The sequence below is a fragment of the Callorhinchus milii genome, unplaced genomic scaffold (genome assembly GCF_018977255.1).
Source record: "Callorhinchus milii isolate IMCB2004 unplaced genomic scaffold, IMCB_Cmil_1.0 Scaffold4, whole genome shotgun sequence".
Taxonomy (NCBI): Eukaryota; Metazoa; Chordata; class Chondrichthyes; order Chimaeriformes; family Callorhinchidae; genus Callorhinchus; species Callorhinchus milii.
In genome coordinates this window covers 48340928-48366976 of record NW_024704745.1, presented here as the reverse complement: position 1 = coordinate 48366976, position 26049 = coordinate 48340928, and the positions used below count along the sequence as shown (strand labels likewise).

The 26049-nt window shown below is 44.7% G+C and overlaps 2 protein-coding genes across 2 annotated transcripts in view; both read right to left on the bottom strand.

Annotated features, from left to right (window-relative positions):
• Nucleotides 1-408, bottom strand: part of LOC103186984 (serine/threonine-protein kinase 24) — a 55604-nt gene extending 55196 nt beyond the window's left edge. The window contains exon 1 of the mRNA XM_007906295.2: nt 297-408. Within this exon, the coding sequence (XP_007904486.1) occupies nt 297-338 (42 nt within the window). The 5' untranslated portion in view covers nt 339-408. The remainder of the gene's footprint in view (nt 1-296) is intronic.
• A 12230-nt stretch (nt 409-12638) lies between these two features.
• The window catches only part of LOC103186985 (solute carrier family 15 member 1), a 36065-nt gene continuing 22654 nt past the window's right edge, over nt 12639-26049 (bottom strand). The window contains 8 exon segments of the mRNA XM_007906296.2: nt 12639-13457; nt 15703-15810; nt 18369-18515; nt 19538-19634; nt 20489-20579; nt 20582-20595; nt 23542-23588; nt 25622-25774. Of these exon segments, the coding sequence (XP_007904487.2) occupies nt 13251-13457; nt 15703-15810; nt 18369-18515; nt 19538-19634; nt 20489-20579; nt 20582-20595; nt 23542-23588; nt 25622-25774 (864 nt within the window). The 3' untranslated portion in view covers nt 12639-13250.

The window sequence follows — 26049 nt, the reverse complement described above, 5'->3', positions numbered from 1 at the left end:
GCCGCCTACAGTCCAGGCTACGAGCCGGGGCGCCGCTTCCCCGAGGCCGCGCTGGTACAGCGGAGGCCCGGATACCGCGGCCCCGGGACCGGCCGGGAGAGGCGAGGGCCCGCGGAACAACCGAGGGCGGGCGGCATCCGGTACTAATCTACACCCGCGCGGCAGCCCAGGCCCCGGAATATGTAGCCCATGAGTTACAGCCGCTCCCGAACCTCGGCCTCTCCCTCTCCTGTAGCCGCCACTGAACCTTGGCTACAGCCGCCCGATGATGAGACGTGAGCGGCCGCGGTTCTCACCTGTATCCCGGGCAGAGCGGCCTGCACCGGGAACTGATCCATGGCGCCGCCGCCACCTCCGCCTCCAACTGCTGCCGCTCGGCTCCGGCTGTGACACAAACTCCGCCCCCCGCCGCCGCCCTGGACGAGCCGCCAATAACACGCCGCTCCCCCCCCCACCCCGACACCAGCCACAGCGCCGCCCACTCCCAGCACCGACCTCAACCCCGGCCCCGCCTCCACCCACAGCCCCGCCCCCACCCACAGCCCCGCCCACAACCACAGCCCCGCCCCCACCTACAGCGCCGCCTCCACCCACAGCCCCGCCCACAAACACAGCCCCGCCCCCACCCACAGCCCCGCCCACAACCACAGCCCCGCCTCCACCCACAGCTCCGCCCACAACCACAGCCCAGCCTCCCACAGCCCCGCCTCCACACAGCCCCGCCCCAAACAGCCCCGCCACACCCACAGGCCCCGCCTCCACCACAGCCCCGCCCCCACCCACAGCCCGCCCACAACCCACAGCCCCGCCCACAACCCACAGCCACGCCTCCCACAGCCCGCCCCAACCACAGCCCCGCCTCCAACCACAGCCCCGCCCACACCCACAGCCCCGCCTCCACCCACAGCCCCGCCCACACCCACAACGCCGCCTCCCACAGCCCCGCCCTCACCCACAGCCCCGCCTCCCACAGCCCCGCCTCCCACAGCCCCGCCCACACCCACAGCCCCGCCTCCAACCACAGCCCCGCCTCCACCCACAGCCCCGCCTCCCACAGCCCCGCCTCCACCAACAGCCCCGCCTCCCACAGCCCCGCCCCCACCCACAGCCCCGCCTCCTACAGCCCCGCCCCCTCCCACAGCCCCGCCCCCTCCCACAGCCCCGCCTCCCACAGCCCCGCCCCCACCAACAGCCCCGCCCCCACCCACAGCGCCGCCCCCAGCCACAGGCCCGCCCCCACAGCCCGCCCCCACCCACAGCCCCGCCCCCACAGCCCCGCCTCCCACAGCCCCGCCCCCACAGCCCCACCCCAGCAGCCCCACCCCACAGCCCCCTCTAGCAAGCCGCACCTCACAGCCCGGCCGCCTCCACCCAGCCCCACCTCCCATCCAGCCCCAACCCCCTCCCCAGCCCCAACCCCCTCCCCAGCCCCAACCCCCTCCCCAGCCCCAACCCCCTCCCCAGCCCCACCTCCCATCCAGCCCCAACCTCCCCAGCCCCAACCCCTCCCAGCCCCACACAAACCTCACTCTCACAACCCCAATTCCCAGCCCCACATATCAAATCTACATCCCTAATCCACAGCTCCACAACTCCAAAACCAGCCCACATCCCTGAACTCTTAGCCCTGCAAACTCCAGCTTCACCCATCAACCCAACTGTTAATACCGCAGCAAAACAGCCACCGATGCCATACCCCATGGAAACGACAGTGCTTTCAATGCCAAGCTATTTGATATTAGTAGGTTAAACTCCAGCAGTACCCCCAATTCACACTCTGGGATCCCCAAGCCTTGGCTCTTGCCAAACCCTGCGGCAAATTCCGGAATTAGGTAATCAGGATCTATCTCTGGATTTTCCAGAATAGGTGGGATGCAAGCAAATCTCAGCTTGGTTTGGATACTTTTAAACTGATGATGGGTTTCCACAAGTGTCAGACATCCAGCTGACCAAAAAAAAATGAACACAACCATTAAATACCTATCAGCACAGCCAATAAACAATATAATAACCATCAATGCAACCATGCAGTACACCATGTACATCATTATTCACACCCCATCAACACAGTCATCCAAACACAAATCTACACAACCATCAATACAAAAATCAATGCAACCATCAATGCAAAACACCATCAATACAGCCCTCAATTCAGCTGTCAATACCTCCATCAGCCCAATCAACAACAAAATACCCACCACACAATTAATATAACTATCAATACAATATTCCCATCAAGTCAGCCAGCAACACAATATCCGCATTAACACAACTCATCAACCATCACCCCACCCACCCCCACTTCAACTACAACAACAACTTGGATTTACATAGAGCCCTCCACGCTGGACGGCGTCTCAGAGCGCTTAACAGTAATGGATCCTGAGCCAGGGGGAGGGGGGAGAAGGTGACCAAAGGCACAGTCGAAAAGAAAGGTCTTCAGCAGGGACCTGAAAATAGGAAGGGAGGGAGCGAGACGAAGGGAGTGAGGAAGGCAGTTCCAGAGCTTCGGAGCATAGTGGCTGAAGGCACGGCCGTCGATGGTGGAGCGGAGGACTCGGGCGACAAGGAGGAGGCCAGACCCGGAGGAATGAAGGCAACGGGAACTGTTTTGAGGAGAGAGGAGGTCAGAGAGGTAGGCGGGTGCAGAGGAGTGGAGGGATTTGAAGACAAGAGTGAAGATCTTGAAATCGATCCTCTCTGGGACAAGCAGCCAGTGCAGTCTGGCAAGGACTAGGGTAATTGGGGAACGGAGTTTGGTACGGGTGAGAATGCAGGCGACAGAGTTTTGAATAATCTGGATTTTGTGGATGGTAGTCGAGGGGAGACTGGTGAGGAGGGCATTAGAATAGTCCAGCCGAGAGGTGATAAAGGCATGGACCAGGGTTTCCGAGGCTTTTGGAGGGAGGTATTGGGAGAGATGGGCGATGCGTCGGAGGTGGAAGAAAGCGGTGCTGGTGAGGGACCAGATGTGGGGGAGGAAGGATAATTGGCGGTTGAGCCTGACACCTATCTTGTGTATGGGTTCAGAGAGTTTCAGGGGGAGGTCGGGTAGGTGGAGGATGTGAGAACCGTGAGATTTTAGATGTTGACGAAAGCCAAAGAATATGGCTTCCATCTTGTCAACGTTCAGCTGAAGGAAGTTTGCGCTCATCCAGCCCCTGAGGTCTGACAGGTAGGCTGACAGAACCTCAGGGGACTGGGGGTCCCAAAACAATAATAATAATAATCCTTGCATTTGATATAGCGCTTTTCACGTCGCAAAATGAGGTGGAAATATAGAGTTGGGTGTCGTCCGCATACATGTGGAAATGTATCCAATGTCTGCGGATGAGATCCCCAAGAGGGAACATGAAGATCAGAAAGAGGAGGGGGCCAAGGATGGATCTTTGGGGTACCCCGCAGGTAACTGGGTGAAAGCGGGAGGAGAAGCCGTTTGTGCAGATGTACTGCTGGTGGTTTGTGAGGCAACAAGAACAACAACAACAACTTGGATTTATAAAGCGCCCTCCACGCCGGACGGCGTCTCAGAGCGCTTTACAGTTTTGGATCCCGGGACCGAGCCAGGGGGAGGGGGAAGAAGGTGACCAAAGGCAGGGTCGAAAAGAAAGGTCTTCAGCAGAGACCTGAAAATGGGAACGGAGGGAGCGAGATGAAGGGAGTGAGGAAGGCAGTTCCAGAGCCTCGGGGCATAGTGACTGAAGGCACGGCCGCCGAAGGTGGAGCGGAGGACTTGGGGGACAAGGAGGAGGCGAGAACCAGAGGAACGAAGGCAACGGGTGCTGTTTTGAGGAGAGAGGAGGTCAGAGAGGTAGGGGGGTGCAGAGAAGTGCAGGGACTTGAACCAGGCGAGTGCGGTCCCATTGAGGTGGATGACGGAGGAAAGGTGGTAGATGTAATGGTGGAGCAGGTCGACAGGCCTAATGGATTTTGTTCCTAGAACTATGAATATATTGGACACAACATGATGTTGTAATAGTGACGATTAGGGTTGGGATTCTGGAAGGAATGGATCAACTGAGTCACAGAGCTTTTTTGTCTGAACATTTCTTGTGATTTTGTGTGGTCAACAACAGCTAGTACTCTGGGAAATCTAACAATTACGCAAACATTTTTATTGTGTGGCAGTTCCTCTATACTTTTGGAGCAAGGAATGGACCTATCCGGCATTGGAGAGCAAAACATCAATCAGTCATGAATACATGTGGTTCATAATTCTACTGTTGGCAATTCCACTATAAATTCCACTATAAATTAATGATTGCATTCACTTTAGCAAGTAGTGCAGGCAGAGCAGTCAGAATCACTGAGTACCCTCCATCTGTAGTCAACATTTCACATTATGACATCCTTTTAGAGGCTAACGCTGTCAGCTTGGCTTAGTTGGTGGCACTCTTAACTTTGAGTCAGAAAGTTCTGGGTTCAAGCCCCATGTTAGGTTTTTGAGCTTGTAGTCTTAGGCTGGTACTCCAATTCAGTACTGCTTTCTCAGAGGTTACATAGAATTATATAATAATAATAATAATTCTTGTATTTGATATAACGCCTTATCACATCTTCGAGACGTCTCAAAGTGCTTCACAGAATATACTGTAAAGTGAATTGATTATAGTTTGTGGGCAAAGCGCGGCAGCCAATTGCACACAGTAGTGTCCCACAAGCAGTCATAGATTGAGAGTGAGTGACAATCGGGAATTGGGAGCGGAGTCAGGAGAGCGCGGGAGGGTGCCGAGGGCTAGCAGCGGGTATATAGCCCAGCGAGGTGAGGAGCCACTCAATCGGGAGTGGAGTCAGGAGAGCGCGGGAGGGTGCCGAGGGCTAGCAGCGGGTATATAGGTGACGGGTTGGCGCTGATTATAAAAGTGACATTGACGTGACGTCATAATTAAAAACAACAACAACAATGGTCTGGCGGCCCCTGGCACTGCCATGTTTCGGCTGCCTCCCCCTCCCACTCCACTCTAAATGTCTCTCCTCCCACCGCCCTCTATCCGCTACTCCTACTCTGTCCTTCTCTCCCACCGCACCCCCCTCCCCACCCCGCCTTCTCTCTCGCCTGAACTCCATCACCACTTCCCTCTGCTCCAGCCTGGGCATCCTCCGCCAGTCCTATCGTGGCTCCAGGCACTGGCTGTCCCAGAGCAGCAACCCTACATGTCCCATTACTCACTCCCTCCGCTCAAACCGCCTCCTTAAGGCAAACCCAATTTCTCCTTCCCTCATACGTACCCTCCCCAATTCTCCACTCACACCATTCTCCACAGTCATCTCTCCTGTACACCCTAAAATCCTCTCCGCATCACTCTCTCCTCCCTCTCCTCCCACCAGCAAACCCACCTATATTTCCCTTCAAAATGTCTGTTTCCTCTCAAACAAAGCCCTCACCATCTATGACCTCACCCTGGACGAGCACCTCGACATTCTTGGGCTTACAGAAACCTGGCTCTCCCCCAAAGACCCCGTCCCCCTACTTGAAGCCTCCCCTCCAGGCTACTCCTTCCACCACACCCCCCGTCCAAACCAATGTGGCGGCGGTGTGGCCCTCATCTCCAAAACCTCCCTTGGTCTTACCCCTTACTCCTCTGGCTGTTTCCCCTCCTTTGAGCACCTCACCCTCTTCCATCCCTCTCTCCCACTGAAAATCCTCCTGGTGTACCTCCTCCATAAGCCCCCTGGCTCCTTCTTCTCTGACATCTCTACTCTCCTCCCTTCCCTGTCCCTCTTCTCCGAACGCCTGCTCATAATGGGTGATTTCAACCTCCAGCTAAACTCCGCTTGCACCACTTCTTACAACTTCACTGTCCTTCGCTCCTTCCTAAACCTCACCCTTCACATAAATTCACCAACCCACAACCGTGGCCATGCCCTCGACCTCGTTTTCACCCACGGCCTTGACATTTCTGACCTTAGCATAGTAGACAAGGCCATCTTGGACCACTTCCTCATTTCTTCTCCTCTCACATTCCTCTCTCCTCCACCAAGCCCTCAATCTTTCTCTACTGCCCATGGAAAAGGCTACCCCTGAGACCCTCACGAAGGCCCTCACATCCTCAAATATCCTATCCCTCTGGTCTTCCACCCGCAGAGATCCTGAAGCAGCCATCCAGCTGCTCCATGATCGCCTCTCCTCCACCTTCAACTCCTCCGTTCCCCTGAAATCCAGGACCATCTCCAAACCCACCTGATTCCACTGGTATAACAATCATCTCCCCAGCCTAAAAACCTAAACCCGTCTGCTCAAGCTCAGATGGCGGAAAACTGGCGTGAAAGTTCACCGCCAACTGTGGCTCGAGCATCTCCACAGATGACACGCGCGAAAACAGCCTTCTACTCCAACATCATTTTGGAGGCTAAGAACAATTATAGAATCCTTTTTTCCACCACCCACTACTGCCTCCGTGCACCCCCTCAGGCCTCCTCAATCTTCACATCCAATGCCAAATGCAAGGAGGTCATGGATTTGTTTTCATCCAAAATACACAACATTCGTCAGGCAGCCTCATCCGCCTGCCTCTTGTCACCCACCACCACCCCCTCTCCGTCCCCCTCACCCTCCCCATCCTCAGCTCCTACCATGACCCCCATCCAACAATCCTTCCTCCCCATCTCTCCTTCCTCCCTCTCACCCACCATCACCTCAATGAAACACACAACCTGCTGCCTCGACCCCTCCCCACCAACTTGCTGGTCACCCAGCTCCCCCTCCTCTGCCCACTACTGGCTGACATCATCAACCAGTCCCTCTCCTCCGGACCAGTCCCTGCCCCCCTCAAAACTGCTGACATCACCCTCCTCCTTCTCAAAAAACCTTCCCTAGATCCCTCAAACCCCAGCCACTACTGCTCCATTTCTAACCTGCCCTTCCTCGCAAAGGTCCTAGAACATGTTGTTGTAAAGAGGTTGTTACACACCTCTCCTCCCACTCCCTCTTCGAACCCCTCCAGTTCGGTTTCCCCCCTGCCCACAGTACAGAAACTGCGCTTGGGAAAGTCACAAACGACATCCTCTCTATCTGTGACCAGGGCTCCCTCTGCCTCCTTATCCTCCTGGACCTCTCCGCCACTTTTGTCACAGTCGATCACACCATCTTCCTCCACCATCTTTCCTCCGTCATCCACCTCAGTGGGACCGCACTCGCCTGGTTCGAGTCCTACCTCACAATCTGCCAGCAGTACATCTGCACAAATGGCTTCTTCTCCTGCTCTCACCCAGTTACCTGCGGGTTACACCAAGGATCCATTCTTGGCCCGCTCCTCTTTCTGATCTATACGTTCCCTCTTGGGGATCTCATCTGCAGACATGGGGTAACTTTCACATGTACGCGGACGACACCCAACTCTATTTTTCCACCTCACTTTGCGACCCCCATTCCCCTGATGTTCTGTCAGCCTGCCTATCAGACCTCAGGGGCTGGATAAGCACGAATTTCCTTCAGTTGAATGTTGACAAGACGGAAGCCATACTCTTTGACTCTCGTCAGTGTCTAAAATCACACAGTTCTCACCTCCTCCACCTACCTGACCTCCACCTAAAACTCTTCAGGTTCGATCACCAATTATCCTTCCTTCCCCACATCCGGTCCCTCACCAGCACCGTTTTCTTCCACCTCCGATGCATCACCCGTCTCCATCAATACCTCACTCAAAAATCCACTGAAACCCTAGTCCATGCCTTTGTCAACTCTCAGCTGGACTATTCAAATACCCTCCTCGCTGGTCTCCCCTCCACTACCATTCATAAAATCCAGGTCATCCAAAACTCTGCCGCTCGCATTCTTACCCGCACCAAACTCCACTCCCCGATCACCCCAGTCCTTGTCAGACTGCACTGGCTGCCTGTCCCAGAGAAGATCGACTTCAAGATCCTCACCCTCATCTTCAAATCCCTCCACTCCTCTGCTCCCCCTACCTCTCTGACCTCCTCTCTCCTCAAAACAGTGCCCGTTGCCTTCATTCCACTGGGTCTGGCCTCCTCCTCATCCCCCAAGTCCTCCGCTTCACCCTCGGCGGCCGTGCCTTCAGCCACTATGCCCAGAGGCTCTGGACCTCCCTTCCTCACTCCCTTCGCCTCATCCCCTCTCTTCCTATTTTCAGGTCTCGGCTGAAGACCTTTCTTTTTGACCGCACCTTTGGTCACCTTCCTCCCCCTCCCCCTGGCTCGGCCCCGGGATCCGTTACTGTGAAGCGCTCTGAGACGCCGTACGGCGTGGAGGGCACTATATAAATCCAAGTTATTGTTGTTAACAAACTTATTATTTTTTTGAAGGAATTATTACCCCCGGAAAAGCGATCCACCAATCGATTCATTGACTGTATTCCTACTTACTGTTAGGTAAACAGTGTCGAGTAAGGAAACTTGACCAACGTTTTGCCCTGCCAGGAATCAAACCCAGGTCTCTCGCTTGTGAGGCGAGTGCTCTAACTACTCAGCTACCGGACTCCACATAGAATGATACTTGTTTTCCTTTGGATGAGATGTTAAATTGAGGTTCCCATCTACCTGTTCAGGTAATGTTAAAAATCCCATGACACTTCTTGAAAAGAGAAGGGAGTTTCTTCTGATGTCCTGGCCAATAATCTCCCAGAGAAAAAAATTGTTTGAGGGACATTACTGTGCATCAATTGGTTGCTGTGTTTGCCTCTAAACATACAGTTATTACACTTTTCAGAAAACTTAGCGCCTTGATACATTTTGACACGATAAGGGACTGTATCAAATGAAAAGAGTCAAGTATATATTCATACGTAGCTTGAACAAGCTTTCACTAGACTATCGCTTTGAATTCACTGAACTCCTATGATTCTAACCTTTCTTGTTCTGCCTGTTCATTCTTTAGACAAAGTTATTTACTAAATAGCTATTAGTAGCGTTTTTCACAGTCTGGAACACTCCATTTACATTTTTGCAGTTACATCTCATAGGTCATTCAGAGATTATTCAGACAGATACTTTGTGGGGTGGAATCCAAAAGTACCTGCAGTAATATCAAAATAATTAACTTGCATATAGGTGCAGTTATTGGCAGTCATGACTTTTCTCCTTGGCAGAACTTCTCTGATTTCTGAAGAAAGTACGTGCAGTGCAGCAATGCAAACAGTGTAAGTTTTTACACTTACACTTTTTGCATTGCTGTTTTGCTGCAACCCCGCCCCCACCCCCACCACTCCCTCAACCCCCCCCCTTTGTTTTGCATCATTAACACCTCTTTCACCCATCATCTCCTGTCCTCTTCCCCATTTTCTCCTTTGTCTTCTTTACTCTTCCTCCCCGCTTTCTGTTAGCATTTAAAAGCCCCTCATGCCCAACATGCCCCAATTCTGACGAAGGGTCGTGGACCCGAAACTTTGATTCACTTTCCTTTCTCCATAGATGCTGCCTGACCTGCTGAGTGTTCCCAGCGACTTCTGTTTTTAATGCAAAAAGTTTCTTGACTAAAATACATCCATCACCCAGAGACATAGGGGAGGAGGGTGACATTTATCTTACTGTACTATCTGCTACTATTTCTAAAGTGGGATTAAGACCAGGAACGCCTCTTCAATAAGGGAGGAGGCTAAAAAACAAAATCCTGTCTTTTGTCCCAACCCTTTTGAGATTACTGTGCAATAGCTAATAATAACAGAGCAGGGAGGCTTAGAGTCTTGAGTCTCTTTTGACACTAATGCAGCCAGCAGCTCGGGTGCAAATCGTTCATTGTCAAGCGCCTTGGGACGTCCTCCAGACATGTTGCAGTAACATGCCATTTTCAAATAACCTGTTACTTTGGAAAGATGGGAATGAATTGATTAATATACAGAATTTATTTCAAGGCTGTTGAGCAGATAATGTTTCACTTATGCTCGTGCAACATTTGACGGCTCCTAACTACAAATTCTTCAGGACTAGGGATTCTGGAAAAATCAACTTAGAAATTTTCTCTACTTGCATTAATTTTACTTAATCTTTTGTAATTTTAAGATGATGTCCCATTGCAAATTAACCATTCTTGAAAAGTATCTCAATTTACATATGAAACATGAGTAATAATAATAGAGCTTACACTTTTTACTTTGCCCATGAAATTCACATGTAAATTACTAATCCTTCCTCAATTCTTCCAAGTATCACAAAACAGTGCCTTTCTACTGTAAATGCTCTTTATCTGCTAACCCTTGCTTGTATTACATTTGGCCCTACAATGGGTAAATCAATCCATTTACCTAAAGAGATATTGTCAATCTCTGATATATATATTACCCTAACTATGTATAATAATAATAATAATAATAATAATCCTTGCATTTGATTTAGTGCTTTTCACATCTTCTAGATGTCTCAAAGTGCTTCACAGAATAGACTGTAGAGTGAATTAACTGTATATTTTTGGGCAAAATGCGGCAGCCAATTGCGCACAGCAGTGCCCCACAAACAGTCGTGGATTGAAGCGACCAATTTATTGTTTTTTTTCTTGAGGAATTATTATCAGGCGTGTGGAGTAAGGGAACTTGCCCAAGGTCTCACCTTGCTGGGAATTGAACCCAGGTTTCTCGCTTGCAAAGTGAGTGCTCTAACCACTGAGCTACAGGACTGCATGTATAGATGCTTCGTGCATTGTTGATGATCATTGTTCGTTAATCCCATTAATCTTGATCACTCAAGAGATAGCTAGAAGTCTGGTTACTTATAAATATAATAATCAGGTTACAAGCATAGAAGAGATTTGGCATCAGGCACCACCATTGTTAAGCGCTCTGGGATGCCCCCCGGCATTGAGGGCACTATAGAAATGCAAGCTGTTGTTGCTCTATCATCACTTAAACTATCGTATAAAATTTCTTAAAAATGTAATGCATTCAGCAATTAATTTATGTGACTATCTGAGACATTCCCCATTTCTGTTCAACGACACTCTTTGCTGGACATATGTTTTGCATAAAATATGCATTAAAATATTCTCATTCAGTTGGTAGATCTCTCAATTCTGAGTCAGAAGGTTGAAGGTTCAAGCCCCGCATCAGGACTTGGACCCCAAATAGTCTATGCTGATCCTCCAATACTAACATCCCACCTGCTACTTAGTCTGAGATTAGGTAATTGAGTACATACTGGGATTATAACCTGTGGTTTTCTGGTCTGGATGCTCAACCATTTTAGATGTTAACTGTCTTCCAGTTCTCAGATCATATTTTCATCCCCAAATATTGACACATTTGATAGGTCCAGCAGCATATATAGTGAGCCCAGCAAATATTCTGTAGGTTTAAAATCATTTCAAAGTGGTTGATCTACAAATACAGCAGTTGAAATAATATATTTTGTTAAAAGAGTGAAAATGCAATGTTACCAGTTGTAACTTTGTCGATCGGTTCTCATGAAAGCGCATTGGAGGGCATTCCGGTTTACTGGGCCAGTGTAATTCTTACCTTTGGATAAGAGGCCACTTGATACTAATCTTCCATATAGAACATCATGTTATATACTGCAGTTTGTGCCTAACTAATCTAAAAACAACTGGAAACAGAAGGTACACAGCAGGAACTGAGCTTTTGCAGGGTATGTCACTCTACGTAGCTGCAGCACAAAGAAAGCAAAGTAATTTTTGTATGAGGAGAACATAAGGCACTTGTTTCATATTGAGGTCTAAATTGTGAGAATTATAAAGGATTCAAGTAATAGGCTCTGCAAGTTTAACTATTCAAATCTGCAAAGCAGAAATAACAATGACCATAGAAACATAACTCTTCAAGATTCGCAATTCGTAGAGAATTCCTGGATGTGTTATGGCTGATTCTCTGGAACTGTGTTCAATACTTCCTTCATGGAAGTCGGAACTGAGATTGGTGACCAAGTGAAATTCCAGATGGTTGTCCGTGACATGTAGGATTCACTGTGTACTAATTCTTTTTGTGAATCCGACAATTTCATTTCCAATGTTATTTTTTCTCTGATTTTTGTTATTTCTATTTTGCAGGTTTGAATGAATATTCAAACTTGTATTGCATCCTGTACCCTGTATTGTTTATAGCATTATATAAACTATGGCTCTCACCAGTGCCTTCTTACCTCATGCTCTGACTCTGTCGATCTTCCTGGCTGCTTATTTTAGCTAATTTAGCAAGCATTCGCAAGTACCCTTAGCATTTTTAGTGACCTTCAGCTCTGCTTTAAATCTTACATCTGATCCACTGAGAAAACTACTTTCTCCCTTCTATGGAATATTGCACACCTTTGTCCCTTCTCAATTTTTTGACAGCTAAAACCCAGAATACAACAACAACAACAAGAAAATTACATTTGTATAGCAACTTTCACATCGGGAGGACGTCCCACGGCACTGGACAGTCAGTGTTTCTAGAATCCTAGAAACTTAGAATTACATAGACTATTACAGCACAGAAACAGGCCATTCAGCCCAACCATTCCTTATCTTACCCATGTGAGCCTTCACATCTTCCTAATCCCCTCTATTTCCTTTTCCCTCTTCACATTTTCTCTTAAATACATTGATGCTTGCTGATATAGTTACATCTGGCAAAACAATGTTTTCCAAATGTCACTTAATCTGGACAGGAAGATAATGCAGTACTTTGTGGAAGCTCAGTTAAACAGGGCAAAGATTTTGATTTTTAAAAAATAGATATTGAACTAGTTTTGCATTTCAATTATGTTTTATTTTTTGATTACATGTACCATTATATACAGAATTAACAACAACAAATACATTAATGAAATAGTACAATATCTTAATAAAAATATAGGGAGAATTATATACTTAATATACATAAAATAGTCAGCATATGTCTCATGGGTGCCAATTGTAAGCATCATGTTGTCATACATCAACAAATATGAAAAATAGTACAACAATTCCACAGGCAGTTTAATGTCAATTATTTACAATTTATTTATTCATTTAAACTTCAGCTATTACAAGTAATGCTGAAACACTGGCAGGTTGGAGGGGTTGGAATCTATTCATCAAGGGGGATTCTAACACAATTACTGTAAAATCTATTCTTGGTCACACTGAATTAAAAAGCACATTTGGAACTTTAGACTGGGTATCTGGCAAAATATGAATTATACTTGACACATCCCCAGGTTTGCAAACTTTATCTTGTGGCATAATATTATTAAATGTTTATATTTACTATAAATTGTCTAAGATGGTTAATAAGAAGTACAATTGTAGGCAGTTTGCTGGTGAACCTATTGATTAAATAGAGTCTAGTTAATCTGAATGAAAATGTACCGAAATATTAATATGTTTAGAATTTGGATTGAGCAATGGTCTCATTTCCATTTTCATGAATAGAATGGGACTCTAGATCCTCTGCTTTCTTCTTTGCTCTTTCCTTCTCCTCAAACTCAGCTTCCATTTCTGCTGGATCCACATAGACGTAGAAAGAGGCCATGATGCCAAATATTATGCTGACTGCTCCCAATAACGAAGCAAACAGAATGTATTCTGCCCACTGCGTGAGGAAGAAAACATGGCAGTCAGGATTGAAACAAGTCTCGTGTCTGTTCTATGTTATGTAGCTTTCAAACATTTATAAAACTAGTTATTGGAAGCATCTTGTATTACAGAAACCTTTGTAATTTAATGATGACATTTGATTCTTAAAAGCAATAACACTGTTGTGGATTTGCAAAGGAAGTCAGCAATGTAGTTAAAAATTGTAAAATTAGCTTGTATCATAAGGACAGCATGAGTGAAACTGTTGGGAGTAGCTGTTTGTGGGACACTGCTGTGCGCAATTGACTGCCTCGTTTTGCCCACAAAATACACCGTCAATCCACTTTACAATATATTCAATTACATGATAAGGCGCCATATCAAGTGCAAGGATTATTATGATTAGTTTTGTTACTATTATTGAGGATACTGCTAGAGTTTAACCAGTTAAAACCACATAGCTTGCAATACAGATAATCTAATTATCTAGGCTCAACTGTGTGTTGACTTTTTTGTCTTCCTGCTTCTCCAGCTAGGAACACCCTACCCAACAAGGCTTTGATTTGCAGGGTTAACAGGAAATGACTGGGAAGAATCCCTGCCCCCATTGACTGGTCTGACCTTCCAAGTCCTGCCAACGAGCCAAACTGACTAATCTGACAGCATCAGTACCTTATAATACTTTGGACACATCTAGCTCAGGAACTGGATTACCAAGACTGCCACAGAGGGTCAACTTGGTTCTGACATTTCATTGCCAAGTACGTCACTTCAGAGCTAGGTTAGCCCCAAGGAGACCTTGTTTATCTCCCACAAGGATTTTATCCACAGTCCCTGCTAACAAGATTAAGACTGCCCAAACGCACTTAAAATCAAAGCTTTACAGTTAACAGAAAGAGATTTCATGGATTCAAATGCAAGTGAAGGCAAAATGTGCCAATTCACTGAACTACCCATTCTTCTCAGCCCACTTTTTGAAGAAAGAATGCATTTTGGATTGTGTACTTTAAAGCATTTATTCCAACAGTGACAGTTCAAGTCAGCTGCAAAACTTCCAGCTGAGACGGAGCATAAAATAGCTCAGATGGAATTCCATCTCCTTCCAGCCTCTCCTTTTTATAAAGTGACATTTGTATCCTGCATGCCTTGCCAGAGAGTTGTCTTATCCACTGTGGACCATGTTTGTTTTCATCACAGCAAAGTCAACACACAGTTGAGCCTAGATAAGCAGATTGCCTAACCAAAGTATAATTTCAATCCAACAACAGCATTAAAGCCCATCGTTCCCACTTACGGGCCACCTCATTCAGTCATAAAATTTTCTCAGAAAATTCTTCATGTCTCTATTAGGATTCAAGTGGATTAGCACAGAATTCCAAATCCCAGATTATTTCCTCCTCGATTTTATATAAACTATGTTTTTTGTAGTCTTGTTTATCATATTATTTCTAGATTAAACACTTTGATTGGCCACAGTCAAAACTGATTTTTATCAAATAAAACAGTAATAATCCTTACATTTGATATAGCGCTTTTCATGTCGAGAGGATGTCTCAAAGTGCTTTACAAGATATACTGTAAAATGCAGTGACTGTGTATTTTGTAGGCAAACATGGCAGCCAATTTGCACAGCGCATTATCCCACAAACATCCATCAAGTGAATGTCTCATTTTATTCAGAGTATTGTTGGTCCGAATACAGGAAGAAACTTCCTTCTTTTTCAAATAGCATCTTGGGATCTTTAAAATTGCTGACAGGACCTTAGTTTAAAATCTCATCTAAAGGACAGCACTTCCGACTAGGCAGTAACACCTCCATCAACTGTCCTGCAGTGTCAGTCTAGAATATATAACTTCAAAGTTCTGATGTGGACTTGGTCAGCCGATATTTTCTATTTCACTTGGAATCTTTACAGTTAACAGCTAAAGGGAACCTCCATCCTGGTCTGGATTTAAACTGATCCTAGGGCTGAAATGCAACCTACCAACCCTGTCTATACTAGTTTTGAAACAGCTTCTATTAAAGACATGAAAGTAGTTCTGTTTGGCTAACCCTTCAACCTGTCTTTTCTCCCTGAGGGAAGGTGTGTTAACTCCATCTTCCACCTCTCCATCAGTTTCAGTTGACATTGGGACACACTGTATGAAGACTTAAACACTTTTAATACAGCAATATTAAAGTACTTAAAGTACATCTGTGCTGCTTGTATTTCTACAGTTTTCATTTCTGTAGATGTACTTATCTCACATTATCCACATACCTGTTCCTCAATGCTCGAAACTTCTGCCACTATAAGTACAATAATGTTTCCAAATGCAGTGGTCAACAGCCAGCCTGCCTGAAGTACAGCCTTCATGTTGGAAGGAGCCTGAAAAGAAAGAACAGTTGTAAGAAGTCAATATAAATATTGTCTACAATCAATCAATAAATAATAGTAGAAGCAAAAGAATCTTGATCTTTACAATGCTAAAAGGCAAGGATACTTTAGACACAAGTAGGTTACTTCACCTAAACTGTGATCTCAAAACTAGAGAACTTGAGCCAAAATTAAAACGGTTGAAGACATTGTTTTACTCCATAGACTCTAGAGTAATAGATATGCAGAATTGATTCGTTTCAGGAGCAATTAATGTAGGTTAATTAGTTCCTTTCAAAAAGAACTGTCTGAACACAGTATTTTGTTGATGATACGATTGAAGATGACAGCATAGATTATTAAATATTGCGTGGTATAATATATGGGGCTTGCATTTGGAATCATGAAACTACAATTTCTGTAATTAACTGATCAGGGTTTAAAAACCTAGAGGGTGTGATGATGCAAGTTGTGTGAACCTGGTATAAACACATGAGTATTGTGCACCTTGTTCAAACACATGTACAAACATGTGTAAAGAGGGAATAACACAGGATGAACAACCAGTTAAAAAGAGTTATTTATGTAATTAATAACCAATCCTTTTAATTGGTTATTTATTAAATAATTAAGGATAATTGTATACCTTATGTACATATGGTTTACACGTGGCATTTAATACACATGTTCACACAACCTACATGTTAGACTCCAAGTATAACAGTAGATTGGTATCTTGGACATTTCCTTAAATTTGGGTAAAACTTTATCCTGTAGCAATTATATCCATTAGTAGGCTTTCTCATTCTGGCCTTTTCATATTCTGCAGTAGAAAAATACAGCAATAAGCCACTGTTGGCAATATCTATATAGTATATGATTTCCTTTGATTCCATTATCAGTGGTCCTCTCTTGAAAGGGCAGGTCCTGTGGGAGGATGAGTAATCTACTAGGATCATTATGTTAACTGTAGTGCAGTACATTCAGCAGATATTCACCTCTGTAATATTATTCAGCTGACTTTAAAGGTCATCAGATTCAACTGCAGTGTGCAGCCAACTGTAATGGATTGTTGCTGCATGCAGTGGTGCAGGCCATTGATCACTGGGAGTGTGATCAAGATTAAACAGATGTTTAAGAGGTTAAGTTTAGAGAGGCAATAAATCAACAACAGGAAGTGTGGATACAGATTATCATTCACAGATTATAGGTGATGGTTTGGACGCAGCTTGTTTAGAAACGTGCTGGTGAACCAAGTGTCTGTATACAGTATTACAATCAGACCCCATTATAGCAAGTTGCTTTGGGTCCATAAAATCAACGGGACATGCTTTTATACATATTGTCACGATTACCCTATTCTTGCAGTATTTTGTCATGTTTAATAATATGTATATATAACTATACAATATTATTTAAGAAAAATGGCGAGGCCTGCCCTTAAAATGGGTTGTGTAAGATTCCAAGTTGCAGAAGCTGCTTGCAGCACAGAGTTATTAGCAAGCAGCCTGCAGGAGTTGCAACAAAGTAATAGATCCAAAAGATGCTTGATGGACAGCTGACAAGCAGCCTGCAGAATCCCATGCACTAACGCAGGAAAAAACCCTCGCATCTAAATCATATGGTGGGTGGAGCCATACACCTTTATAAAGCAATGCTCGGTGCTCCTTGTGGCTGCTAACTAACGGTCGTCATCCGGTACGTACTGACGTGCACAGGACTACTGTACAGTCAAGGTTGGTTTAATATTTCTTTACTAATGTAGTATTGTGCTGCCAGTTATTATAGTTATGTGTGACTGTTATGTTTGCTCCCATTGTTGAGTTCCTTGTATGTAAGGTAGCCTAGGGTTGCTAGGTTTTAATAAAAAGATGTTGTTTCTCCCGAATGTATCTTCGAGTTTCTGTAATATTCTAGACAAGAAAAGGAGTAAGCACTTCGGAGGATAGTTGTCAACATCGGAGGTCTACTAGTGCGAGCAGACTCCGATTAGACATTTCAGTTACCCCATTGGGGTAAGCTGGGAATACCTGTCTGTGAGTGAATCTGACTTGGTTGAGTCACCTTTGAAATAGGGATTCATACTGACAGGGTAAGGAGAGAAGCAGAAGACACTTAGTATGAAAGCATTAATAAAAGCGTTAATAAAACGTACATCAAGGAGTGAGAATTGTTGCAATAAGGTCAGCACTTCTGGGTCATCAGGTTGTTGCTGATGTGGACAAAAGAGTTGCTATAATGACAATGAGCTTACTATTGTTTTTTGTGGGATCTGCATGCTGTGCATTCATGAAAGAAGCTGGCAAATGCTCTTACAAGCATTTCCAACAGTTACAGAAAACCCATTATCCGCACAAAGCCAGCTAGTCAGCATAAGAAAGTGTATTGTACTCCTGGTATACCATGTGTCCATTTAGACAACCACATTATAAATGGCCTTGTGCTACACCTGTGCACCTGTTATAACAGACTATATCTCATCACAAGCTTTGGTGACGGACAATGAAAGGTATAGATGAATGGATGTTCACGGCACACCATGTTTTTACTATTAAAGGATTGCCACTTACCTGTGAGTAGGAAAACTCCAAGCCTGTGACGGAGAAAATGACCTCACCACATGTCATAAGGAAGTACTGGGGGATTTGCCAGGCCATATGGATCGTGTTTGCCTTGATATCCTCAATGTAAATTAATCCATCATCATCAGATGTACACTGCGGAATATATCACATTATCTATTGTTAAACCTGAAAATAAAGCAATGTAATTCTGCTAAATACTACCTCTGTTTGTGAGATCTTGCTGGTGCCTCATTATGATACAAAAATAGTTCCAAAACTTGGCAGTAAATACCTGTAAGGTACTTTGAGATATTTCGACTTGACAAGGCATTATTAATTGTGAGTTCTTTCTATCTTTATTGCTAATTGTTTATGCCATAAGCTATTCATCATTCAAGAATTTCAAAGTTCTATGTCAATATTATCCTGTATCCATCCAACATTAGATGTGTATAAGCTACTAAAACTCACTTCTGATTCAGTGGGGAAGCATTATGGCTCTACTGAGTCTTCACTGGCATCCTGGCTGGTATTGGGACTTTGATATTTGCTTATTGTGTGCTACATTGTATTTGTACTCTAACTTTCTATCCACATTTTTGCAGCATGTAATGTACTTGTAATGAATTGTGTCAATTTGGTTCTCAAAAAAATAATCTTTACATTTGATACAACGCCTTATCAAGAGGTTTCAAAATACTTCACAGGATTTACTCTTCACAGTGACCGTATATTTTATACGCAAACACAGCAGACAATTTGCACATAGCAACGTCCAACAAACAGGCATGAGATGAATAATCAATTTTAATCTGGGGAGTTGTTGGCCAGGACACCAGGAGAAACTGCCATCTCTTTTCAAGTCGTGCCATGGGACTTTTAATGTCTACTTGAACAGGCAGATATGACCTTGGTTTAATGTCTCATCCAAAGAATGCACCTCCAAAAATGTAGTGCAGCCCCAGCATTGCTTTGGATTGGTCAGTCGAGAGTCTAGCCTATGTGAATTCAAAGTCTCAACATGGGGTCTCAACAAGGTCTCAACCTTCTGACTCAGAGGCAAGAGTGCCAGCAGCTGAGCCAGGCTGATACTTAGTTCCAACATCTTAGCTGCTAACAGTGTACAATTTCACCCATTAAAGTAAAAGGATGCAAAGGAACTGTCCAGTACAAACCATACTGTTCAGCAGTATTGTAAAAGAACTTCCATATCCAAATGCGATGGATGGTATCTTGCATTCAGTTCCATTTACAGTATAGATGATAGTTTTTCTGAAGACAAAAATAAAAAACATGAGAAACACAACCCTGTGCAGAAAATATCAAAATCAACATCATTTAAATACACACCCATTTCTAGAAATATTTAACTGCAAAATTAACTCAGGCACCAAGACAAAACTGAGGAAGTACAGTTGTGGCATTTCATAAAGGATTCAATGTTGTCATTATGATATTTTATCACATTCAATCTACAACAACAACTTGTATTTATACAGCGCCCCTCACGCATAGTAGCGTCCCAGAGCACTTGACAATGGCGGGGCACAATGCAGAGCTGGGGGGAGGTGACCGTAGGCACAGTCGAAGAGGAAGGTCTTCAGGCACGACCTGCAACTGGGGAAGGAAGGGGCAAGGTGGAGGGATAGAGGAAGAGTGTTGGGGTGTAGTGTCTGAATGTGCGGCCGCCGATGGTGAAACGGAGGGCACAAAGGACATACATGAAGGCCGGATCCAGTTGAGCAGAGGCAGCCGGTTATGGTTGGGGGGTAAGCAGGTCGGAGAGAAAGGGAGATGCTACGGCATGAAGGCATTTGAAAACGAGTGTGAGGATTTTGAAAGCAATCCTTTGGTGATAGGGAGTTAGTGGAGCCTGGCTAGAACTGGTGTGATGGGAGTTTAGTGCAGGTGAATGGAGTTTTATTTGGTATAGTGCCTTTTATGTCAGGAGGATATCTCAAAGCAACTTCATAGGATATATTGTAAAGCAAAGTGACTGTGTGTTGTGTGGGCGAGGGTTAACTACCTTCTGGGTTATGTCCTAAACTTGCCCTCACAATTCTGAACCTGGGCCCTCTTGTTCTGATGCCTTGGAATATCTGAAAGAATTTGTGGGAATAACATACTTTCCTTTGGTGAACAATGAATAGTTTGTGCCAGATAAGGTTTCCAGAGTTTCAAAATTAACATCGTTCATTGAGATGTTGACAGGTTTGTCAATCCATTCACAAATCTGGAAACAGAACAAATCTAATTATATTCAGAAATATGAGATATGCAGAAATTGAAGACAGCTATATTCAGGATAAATATGCATGGTAATTAGATACTTTGGTGGTAATGCACATTATTAGGTTGCATTCTAACAAATATCTGCAACCCAGTACTTAGTACTCGTATTTAGTTAAAAAACAAAATAAGCTTAAATACATAAAATGATATTTAAAAATCCTTTTTGAAGATCTTTTATAGAATAACAATTTCTTTTGAAAGAAAATCGGAGAAATCAAAAGCAAATATTTCCATTAGAAAACTACAGGGATAATATTCCATGTGGTGGTATTTAGCTTACTTTGACAATGTAAGCAAGGTATCCTAATTTTTCTACAATATCCATGATATAACCGCCAATAACAATAATCACCGGAGTGTCCCAGGAATGGAAAGAATAGGTGCCTGGTGATTAGGAAAAGTTAAGACTCCTCATTGCAAATAAACTGCACTTTTTTCCTTTTAAACAGAATGATATTAATAATCCTTGCATTTTCTATAGAGCCTTTCATGTCAGGGGGATGTCTTAAAGTGCTTCATAGGAATTACTGTAAAGTGTACTGACTATGTATTTTGGAGGCGAATGAGCAGCTAATCTGTGAACAGCAATGTTCCACAAACAGTCTTGAAATGAACGACCAACTTTATCTGTGGGATTGTTGTGCAATAAACTAGAATAAACTCCCTTCAATGTAGGGTAGTATGTGGAACATAAAGTGCTCCCTGCAGGAATAGCAACAACAACAACAACAACAACAACAAGATTCCATTTATAAAGCACCTTTCACGTCAGGAGGACGTCCCAAGGCGCTGCACAGTTGGGTCATGACCCGAGCAGGGGGGAAATGGTCAGGGTGAGGGAAGGGAGGGAGCGAGGAGGGGGGAAATGGTCAGGGTGAGGGGAAGGAAGGGAGGGAGCGAGGAGGGGGAAGAGAGTCGAGAGGGGAGCTGAAGGCACGGTCAAAGAGAAAGGTTTTGAGACCGGCCTTGAAGGAGGAAAAGGAGGAAGCAAGGCGAAGGCATTGGGGGATGGAGTTCCAGAGCCCCGGGGCTGAGAGGCTGAAGGCCCGACCACCGATGGTAGGGCGGTTGGGGCGGGGGACGTGGAGCAGACCGGAGCCAGAGGAACGGAGGGTACAATGTACAATGCAGAATGTACAAATATATTGATTTAAATATTCCATCACTGAGGTTTCAAAAAATAATAAATTATTTTGATTTTGACGGCTATTAATATTGTTAGAACAACAACTTACACTTATATAGCACCCTCCATGCAGGGTAGCGTCTCAGAGTGCTTAACAATGGCGGAGCCTGACTCCAAGCCGGTGGGAGGTGGCCGTAAGTACGGTTGATCAGGAAAATTTTCAGGCAAGTCTTGAAACAGGGGAGAGAGGGGGCAGGGCGGAGCATTGAGGGAGTGTTCCAGAGTTTTGGGACGTAGTGGCTGAAAGCACAACCTCCAAATGCGGGGCGGAGGGTGTGAGGGACGAGCAGGAGTTCCGGTGCCATTCGAGCAGAGGCAGTGGTGGATTGGGGAGTGAAGAGGTCGGAGAGGTAAGGAGCGAATGGATTTGAACACAAGAGTGAAGTTCTTGAAGTCAATCCCTTCAGTGATGGGGAGTCAGTGGAGCCTGGCCAGAACTGGTGAGATGTGAGTATGGCGTTTGGTCTGGGTCAGTATGTGGTCACCAGAGTTTTGAATGAGCTGGATCTTGTGAATAGTGGATCTCGGGAGACTGTGTTGGAGAAATCCAGGCAGGAGATGACAAACGCATGCACAAGGATTTCGGCAGCATTTGGGTAAAGGTACAGTCGGAGGCAGCAATGTGGTGGAGGTGGAAGAAAGCGATCCTGGTCAGGGGGAGGAAGGACAGTTGGGGGTCGAAGTGGATGCCTAGGTTGCGCACTAGTTCTGTGAGTCTGAGGGAGAGATCAGGGAGGTTGAGGAGCTTAGATCCACAGGAGTGAAGACATTGACTGGAGCCAAGGAGTATGGCTTCCGCCTTAGCCATATTCAGCTGCAGGAAGTTTATCTAGGCCTTGATGTCTGCCAGACAAGCTGATAGAACATCAGCGGACCTGGAGTTGGTACTGGAGGAGGCAAAGTAGATTTATGTGTTATCCGCATACATGTGGAAGTCTGCGGATGACATCGCCCAGAGGGCGCATATGAAATAAGGAAAAGAAGAGGGTCAAGGATGGAGCCCTGGGGTACCCCGCAGATGACCAGGCAGGGCAGGAAGAGAAACCATTTGCTGAGATGAAATGGAGGCAGCTGGTTAAGTAGGACTCAAACCATACGAGTGTGGTCCCACTAAGTTGAATGAAGGAGGAGAGCCAATGGAGATGCATAGCATGGACAACTGTCAAATGCAGCAGAGAAATCCAGGAGGATGAGGATGCAGATGGAGCCCTGGTCACAGATAGAGATGATGTCATTTGTGACTTTGACAAGGCTGTTTCTGTGCTGTGGGAAGGGTGAAAACCAGACTGCAGGGACTCGAGGAGGGAGTGGAAGGAGAGGTATGACAGAAGTTGACCTGCAACAATGCGTTCCAGGTCTTTGACAAAAAAGGGTAGGTTGGAGATGGGACGGTAGTGTGAGAGATTAGAGGGATCAAGGGTGGGTTTTTTGAGGAGTGTCATGACAGTGTTTTTTAGGGGTAGTGGAACAGAGCCTGAGGAAAGAGACTGGTTGGCTGTATCCGTCAGCAGTGGGGAGAGAAGGGGTAGTTGAGTGACCAATTGATCTATTAGAACAGATGTTATATAAAGACATGATCCCAGTATGTTTATAAAAAAGTGCAAAATAAATGCTATAGAATTTCAAAATGAAATGCTGCAAATTGTTTAAAAGTGCTGTTAAACTCAGTAAAGTTCAGAAGAAATGACAGTGGTAATTTACCTGACTGCATTTTTTCCTTGTTCTGGTTTCTCATTAAGGTCATCCAGCTGTCAACACAAGGACGTATGTTTTCACATTAGTTTCAGCACATGCCCCAATTACACATTGAATCTGATCTTTTAGTGACCTAATGATGCATTCTGGTGTTCACAAGATCACAGGATTGGTCTTGATGAAGAACGCCCACCCAATCTCATCCCTCTACAACACTCACCCTACTGCCTGTCCCCCACCTCACCCACCCGACCATCCCATCATTGTATCAAACTGCTTTTAAAATGAATCTAGTATACTGTCCTCTACTATCTTTCCTGACAACCTATTCCAGTCATGGATGCCCTCTGAATAAAGAAAATCTTCTTGGTATTTGTCCTAAAATTGCCGTTTACAACTCTAAACCTTTGTCCTCTTGTCCTTTGCCCTTCTCCTGTCATGATACATCTATAATAATATAATAATCCTTGCATTTGATATAGCGCTTTTCATGTCTTCTCGACATCCCAAAGCGCTTCACAGAATATGCTGTAAAGTGAATTGACCGTATATTTGTGGGCGAAACGCGGCAGCCAATTACGCATAGCAGTGTCCCCCAAACAGTCGTGGATTGAAAATGACCAATTTTTTATTTTTTATTTTGGAGGGATTATTATTAGGAGTGTGGAGTAAGGAAACTTATCCAAGGTTTCGCCCTGCCTGGAATTGAACCCAGGTGATCTAATTTCAATCTTATTTAAAATGTTATACACTTCTGTGAGGTCCCTCCTGAGTCATCTTCTCTCAAGGCTGAAGAGCCCAAGCTTGTTTAATTGTTGCACTATGCAACAGGGCATACTTGAGGTTCTCCTCCTGGTGAGCTTCTGATCTCAATTATAGAAACATTACAGCGAAGAAGAAAACTATTCAGTCCATTGTGCCTGTGTTGGTGCCATTCTGGGATTGATTAATCCTATTCTCTTGCTCTTTCACTGCACCATTCATTAATTTTCCTCAAGTATTTATCCAATGCTATTTAAAATGCTTCAACAATGGTTTGATTTAATCTTCCAGTAACCATTTGTGACAGACCCAACTGTTCAGGCAATAAACAGAGGTGAACTGAAGTCTGTATCATCCATACAGGCACTCTGAATGTTCAGCTCAGACCAGTATAAGGTCATCAAAGCATATCATCAGCCTGCACACTGGATTGAAGAGAGGACATTCAGCAAGGGGAAAAATACAGTAAATGGAAGAATTAATCGATTGGAGAAAACATGCTGGGCCATAAATTTACCCCTGTAATTTCCCCATAAAGGGATTTTACATTTTCTGCATGATGCTGTGGGGATGTGCAGAACACAGGCTGAGCACTTCTTCACAGAGATAGAGAGTCAGCCCAGGTAACTCCTGTGTACCATCAGTGATCAATTGCAAAGCAACACATTGATCCACTCTGACAGCCAAGGCCACTGTGTGGTAAGGATGCTGGCAGTTAAAATGCAAGTGACAACCCATTTAATAACTGGCACAATATCTTAGGATCATTGTTGTCTAATATGCGACAAATTCTATTGAGATTCCTTAATAAAGAATCCAAGTGGGATTTCTTCTGGTAGCATATCACACATGACACTAACACACAGAGACTCTGAAGCAGTTTCTATGGCTCAGCACAATGTAGTTCTGGTGTATTTAATTAAGAATTCTGTTATATGGCAAGAAAAATATGACCAGAGGAGTCATTTTCTGTTCAAATCTCATTTTCATTTTCCACAAAACCACAATAATATTTCCCACCCTTTCTGTTCAGATCAGTTTCAATTCCATAGTCTCTGTGTAGTTGCTTTTCTAAGAGTTTTAAATATTTGTGAATTTCTAGAAACAAAACCTGCACAATTTTGCCTTTTCATAATCTTTACTGATCTTCAGCATTTTTTTAATAGTTCTGCAGAGCATTTATGAGCATCATGGGGCTAGTGATTACTATTGATCACATCATGAAACTATAGAACATTAATTTTTTTCAGGAAAAAATAAAGTCAGGACAAACTCATTGCCGCAATCCACTAGTCATTTTACACAAGTCACCAAATATACTAACCCAAATCCCGAGCACCTTAGGCATGTTTGTTACTAGCAATGTTTGGCGAGAACCTCCTTTAGCATTGAAGGTGTAGTCGATTTTAGTGCTGTTGTAAATTACTCCGACTTTCTTTGCAGTACTGTCTACTTTCAAAGTTGTGTAATCATTTGCCTGGAAGAGAAAACAAGTACCTATCACAGTATAAAATGGGGAAAGAACAGGAAACTTAATATCAGGTTATTGAAGTTGAGTGTATCCCCTCTTCCTGAAGAGGTTGATTGATACTATGATAGATTGTAGAATGTTTATAGCACAGGAGGTAATTTGGCCCATCATGTCTTTGCTGATGTTAGCTTTCCTGTTGGGGCTATCTACTGTAATTCCACAGATTTTTTTATCCATCTGCTTCATTTTGTACCCAGGTTAAATTATATTAAGCAAAAAGT